This window comes from Rutilus rutilus (assembly GCF_951802725.1).
Source record: "Rutilus rutilus genome assembly, chromosome: 7".
Lineage (NCBI taxonomy): Eukaryota > Metazoa > Chordata > Actinopteri > Cypriniformes > Leuciscidae > Rutilus > Rutilus rutilus.
In genome coordinates this window covers 32,553,786-32,560,136 of record NC_140221.1, presented here as the reverse complement: position 1 = coordinate 32,560,136, position 6,351 = coordinate 32,553,786, and the positions used below count along the sequence as shown (strand labels likewise).

Genomic DNA, 6,351 nt, shown 5'->3' with positions numbered 1-6,351 from the left:
CTTGAGGTCCACAGTATTTCATTTTTTTATTCATCTTCTCAACTGATACATCTACATAATATCAAGAATTTAAGGTGGCCTCACATTACACGTACTTGACAAAAGGATTGTTCATTTAAATCCCCAAATTGTACTTATAATTATGCTATAATTGTGCATAAACATTTCTAAACATTCCCACAAATGGTGTTTCAGGGACTTAATTGAGTCTCTGAGTCGGTGAAGGCCTAATACTCAACATTTCAGCTCTTTAACACTCAAAATGAATGCAAACAGAAAGTTCAAACTTCCTCTTCATTTCTAGAACTTCAGGTAACCAGTATACTAAGACCAGCCCACACCCTGTTAAACCATTATAACAGTAGAACTAATCCCAGATCAGCTGCTTAATCTCAGAACTTTCATTGGTATCAGTTGAAATACATGCAAATAAATGTAGCACATTTTCCCTTTAGAGTCCACAGATACAGCATTTCCTGAAGAGATGAGTGCGCGCGTGTGTGTGTGTGTGTGTGTGTGTGTGTTCTGCAGGATTAAATCAGTGCAGTATGTCAGAAGACTACACTGGAATCACATTTATTTCTATTAAAAGTTCATACACCTAAAGATGAGCACAACATATTTGTCATATTATTAGTTTGACTGCTTTTGGAATGAAAAAGGTGACTTAAATCACACTCATGTGAAGAACCGGTCCTGTATTGAAAAAGAGAAGAAAAAAGAAAAGAGTGACAAAAGAACATTACAAAATTAACTGTTGTCTAAAATGTTAAATACATTTCAAATGCTTCCAGAAAATGACCCGCTAAATGGGGTGGGTTGCTCATGTGCATAGCATCAGACATTCAACATCGCAAATCAGGATTAAACCTGCTTAAAAACCAGATAAACGTGCTGCTCTTGTTAAAATAAAGAAACAACACTCGCATTAAAAGGCTTAATGCTGTTCCTCTATAGTCTCTGTATCTCAACAGTAGGCGGAGACAAATCACAACTTTTCCAAAAACCTGTTCAAACAAGCAGCCACCACGTTAAAAAAAAAAAATCCCTCCCGCGTCCCTCACATAGTGTTACAGCTGAAACCACCAAGTCAGTTTGTGACACATTTATCAAGCTCTGTTAATGTCGCAAGCACGAACCGGATTAAATTGACAGTCTGTACGAGCAGTTTCTCTTCAGAGGATGAATACTTTGCTGTAAATGATGGCCTGGTGGACATTCTTTAAAGAGAGAATAAGACTTCCTGCTTCAGAGTTACATATACATGTTCTCTATTTACAAGGACTTGCATTTAGTGCAATATTACCTCCCCATCATAGCCCAAAATGGGGTAGGTTAGAGCTCTGGCAGCTAACTCATCACAGCACAAAAAAAAGACTTTGGCGTTTGAGTCGATCAAAGCAACTTCACACATCCAACATTGGCTGTTACATTTGTACACGAGCTTATAAGCATACTAACAGATTCTACTGTATATAGTAACAAATAAAACTGGTTGCCAATCTCATCTATCAGCACGTTAAAAAGAGTGGCAGAAAAGAAACGGTGGAAAGAGAGCCTCGTCTCGTCTGTTAAACGATAGCTCTAAAAAGACCAAAATAACTTCCAGTACAGATGCAGAAGTTACGTTATGTGATTGAGACAGTGCTTTCATAAGACTTGCTTTGTTACTTCTTTTTTTCACTCACAAAAGTAGAATCAAACAGCTTCTATTTAAGATCGACTGTTATGCCTCCTTGCATGTGGTGTGTCATCTGGCAGGATTCAAGTGCTGTTTTAGGAAAAAACTCATTTCAATGCTAGTTTTTCCATGTAGAAACAGACACGTGGAACCCAAAGCAGCTAATATTTTCATTTAGTCTGAAACGGAATAACATTTAAGTAGCTATAAAATAGTTTTCAATGAACTTAGAACTTATTTCCCTTAGGTTTACGTTGCCTTATATCCCTTACAGACATTTTTATGCCAGCATATTCAAAACCATCCCTGGCCAAATACATTTTGACATACAATATTATAAAACGGTATTAACTAGATCTCTTGATCTGTAAAGCATCTTAAATCCATATCTCTGTCTTCGGGTTACAAAACTGTAGTCTCAGTTTAAAGGTTGACACATTGTGACTGTATACCTGTATTTTGCACACTTTCAAATGTTCACTCATCTTTAAAATGTTGCTATCAAGTACATCTAATACATTTCATTTAATAAATAAAATCTCATGTTTGTACTTAGTTGTAAGTGATTTGTCTCTCTGTTTGTGGAATGAATCCTCTCCACATCCCAGGCAGTTGAGGGGTCTGTCTCGTGGAGAACGTGGCAGAGCAAGAGAAAATGCTATGGAGGAGAGGAAAAGTGCAAAATCTCCCCTTACACACTCCCGTCAGTGCCGTTTTTCTCGTTGGCAGTGTTAACCGTAGTCCCGTCAGGTTGCTTGCCGTCCTTCCGAGGAGGCATCCGTTCGTTTATTCGGTCCAGGCCACGAGCTTCCTCGAAGTTGCGGATTTTCCGTGTAGGAGAGAAGCCTTGGATGGCTAACAGGGGAAAAAAAATAATTAAAAAAATCAAGGAAAATGAGCTGGTTAGGAAAATGTGCATGAGGATTAAGGATAACTTTCAGTGTTTAGTTAAACGTTGTTTAATGAGACAATTAACAAACTGTGGTAGCATACAAAACACATTTGGCCAGTTACAGTGATCAAAAAGCCTATTCATCTGATTAATTATTTAAAGGGTTATAAAATGAAAATTAGCCCATAATTTACTCGCCCTCAAGCCATCCTAGGTGTATATTACTTTATTCTTTCAGCCAAACGCAATTAGAGTTATATTAAAAAAATATCCTGGCTCTTCCAAGCTTTATTTTGGGAGTGAATGGTACCTTGTTTTTTGAAGCCCAAAAAAAGTGCATCCATCCATCATAAAAGTGATCCATAAATCTCCATAATGACTGGCTTCCGGCCAATGAGTGAACACTGACCCGACGCATGACCTATTGACGAACGTGGAAGCTCAGAGGATAGCGCAAAACAAAACACTGGTCTGGTCAGATTTTTTAAAAAGCTTGAGTTTGTTGCCCAGCCCTATTTGTTTGAACAGCGAGAGGCGTCTACTCTCACCTTACACTACACCTACGTCATACGCTGGAACTCGACTCTTGTGAACATGCGGACGGACGTTACCACAAGCTAGTGATTATAGTTTATAAAAGTAAAAAAAAAATATATGGATATTTGATTTACAAAAAAGCATCGCTTCAAAAGGCCTTGATTAATCCATATGGATTACTTTTATGATGGATGGATGCGCCAGGATATTTTTTTAAATACCTCAGATTGTGTTCGGCTGAAGGAAGAAAGTCATATGTGCCTAGGATGACTTCAGAGTGAGTAAATTATGGGATAATGTAATTTTTTGGGTGAACTAACCCTTTAACAATAAAAAAAAAAAAGACTTAAGACTAATGGACTTCAGCACCTAACTTTTGAATGGTAGTGTATGTCCAGTAAATTATTATGGATTAAATTAGATTAAATTAAATTAATAATCCCCCCCCCCCCCAACAACAATCAATGATCTGAACAGGAAACAGAGAGTATAAGATGGCGGCAACAATTGTAAAATATATTAAATGCATATAAATATTAGAATAAACCCTACACCTTTTATTTATATTTATATTGTGCAAAAAGAAGAGAAAAAGTAAAAGGGAATGAGTGTATTATTTAGGCTACAACATGGAATAAAATGAGATTGAGCCAATTCAATTCAACATTCGGATGGATATCACTCATTATTTAAACCTCTAAAAGAGCTTGAACTGAACACATATTTAACCAAACAACACGCACAAACAGGAAAGCTGATTCTTGCACAACTGCCAGGCTTATTATGTCCTGTGACATTTTTGAAAACACCAGGCAATTGCCTAGGTGAATCATGACCGGTTCCAGTTGACAGAGCAAACACAAGATGCCCATTCAAATGGAGAAAAAAAATGGAGATGCAGCTGAACTTAGAAATCAGGTCAGCGACTCGACAGCAAGAGTATCTTACTCTGGCACACATTTCATGCCAGCGTGTGTGTGTGTGTGTGTGTGTGTGTGTGTTTGTTTCCACAATAGCTTAGAGCCTTGGTACATTACAGCAACGGGCGAGAGGCCTCGGGCAAGAGTGTTAAGCGTGAACGGGAACAGACAGTCTTAGGTGTGCAGAGTCGTAACAAGATTACAATCTGAAAATACTCAGCGGAGGGAGGTCTCGACCTCTCCGCCAATCATATGGGAGCATGAGAATTAGCACGCTCTAGCCAGGACCCGGGACTAACCAGCAAACCCCTCCGGTCAGCAGGCAACATCGAATTATTGAGGTGGAGCAGAGCCGGGGCTGGAAGCCTCATTCCATGACTACATGGACGGTTTCAAGTGTCCCATCCATCATATATCATTAAAAATACTGGCCCAGAGTAATTTCAGGCTCTTTTGTAAAATCTGAATCTCATCAGGGAAAGAAATGTCCTATTGCTTTGTTAGGCTGCTTTCAATTAAATGCACAAAAATATGGTGGTGCAAGAATACAGATTTTCCATGATTAGTCCGAGACACACACAGACACTGAAGTGAACAGCAAGGCATGAAAAGACACATAGGGGAAAGACAGTACAACTTATTGGGGCAGGATATGACACACAGTACTGCGAGCGTACCTCGACCCTCCTTTGCGTCTATGGTGGCTGTATTAGCAAGCGCAGCAGGAAGTAGCCCAAAATGAATGGAAAAAGAGGTTATCTCATTGTGATTACATTCAACCCCCAAGCATATTAACCCATACACCACAGCAATGCAGTAATATTAGTAGTTAAAGAATCAGACAGTAATGTAAACAGAGAACAGAGGGTCAAGTAAGAGAAAAAGCAGTTAGTTCTTTACAATCAGATTCTACAGCACTGGGGTAAAACAGGCTTTAAAGATGCAGTATGCAATATTGACAGCTAGTGGTTGAAATAGGTACTGCAGTCCAAATTTAAAAATATTGGAGGGAGACTCGACCTCAGACTCGACGCTCAGGCGGGTAGCCAGATTGAGGACATGCAACACTGAACGAGCGCAATTGACAAGGGAAAGTGACAAGCCTTATACTGTAAGTTGATCAGCTAATGTATACTTTGCTCTGCTAACGGAGCATTTTAGATGGATGCCGAGGCTTTTTACGTCGGGTAGAATCTGTGATCTCTGACCCATTTCATTTTCTGGCTTCCATTGCTGCCGTGTTTTCCACCGACTGGTAACCCGGGGAGACGAAATACTATTGGGTAAATTGGCAGTGGGCGGGATCTGTTAAGAACATTTTAGGGATTATCTTCAAAGTAGAAGCATTTCAACACGTTTTGTCCCAAGTCTCAAGAATCAGTGAATACTAAATATTATTTAAAAATATATTTTGAATTGATCTCTGATTTGGAGATTTCCACAGTCAAAAAATGCAGGCAGACACAACTAATCTATGCTGTATCAGCTGACAGGAGAGGATGGTTATCAGACAACCAAACCATCTCATAATATATCATTTTCAGAGTATATGAAGGACTTATTGGATAGTTATAGCTGTCCTAAGGTCTTGTCTTAAGATCAGGGCAACAGCTTCGTAGTTTCTTTAATATTCCTCTCTGTTCCGCAGGTCTAGTTGGCTTGATGTCTGACACACATAGACAATGAATCCGGCCTCTTAAAGGTCACTGAATTTTCTATATGTACTTCAAATAGCGACATCCACCCACGGCCTCCCTCTGATTTCCCTCCCTCACTCCTTCACTGCTCACTTGCACAACGTTCCCTACGCCATTGGCCTTTAATGACCTTTAGTCCTAGGCACCTCGCCAACAAATTCGTCTACTCGGAGTGGACAGGTCAATCCAGAGAGTCATGATGCAGCTCTCATGACAATCACCCTCTGATTGGCTCTCTGAGTTCTCAGAATCTCTGTAGTGCAGGTGGCTGAATGTGAGCCTACAAGGGAAGGGCTTTATACAGCACATAGGCAAATAATCAGTGTAAACATTACATTAGTTCATAGGTGGACAGCAGGATGTAACAGGTGTACATAGTGTCCAGAATAAGCTTGGCAGATTGTGTAATTGTGATAAACAACATTATATTTTAATTAAAGAAAATGAAGCCTATTTTTAAGAACATTAAGATTTCTTGAACTGAGACATTATTTGACAATTAATCCTGTTTCATCAATTTTCATGACTTTGGTACAAACAAACTCATTGTGCTTAAAGTAATATTAAAAGTAAAAAAATAAATCACATCGAAAGTTTGGGGTCAGTAAGTTTATTTTTTTTTAT

General features: G+C 39.0%; 1 protein-coding gene across 2 annotated transcripts in view; it reads right to left on the bottom strand.

Moving 5' to 3' along the window:
* Nucleotides 1–2: 2 nt before the first annotated feature.
* The window catches only part of ppp3cca (protein phosphatase 3, catalytic subunit, gamma isozyme, a), a 38,462-nt gene continuing 32,113 nt past the window's right edge, over nucleotides 3–6,351 (bottom strand). The window contains exons 13-14 of one of the 2 annotated variants that reach the window (XM_084413799.1): nucleotides 4,708–4,734; nucleotides 3–2,536 (exon numbers count right to left, since the gene is read on the bottom strand). In XM_084413799.1, the coding sequence (XP_084269925.1) occupies nucleotides 2,373–2,536; nucleotides 4,708–4,734 (191 nt within the window). In that variant the 3' untranslated portion in view covers nucleotides 3–2,372. The remainder of the gene's footprint in view (nucleotides 2,537–4,707; nucleotides 4,735–6,351) is intronic. The other variant, XM_084413800.1, reaches the window with a different exon arrangement.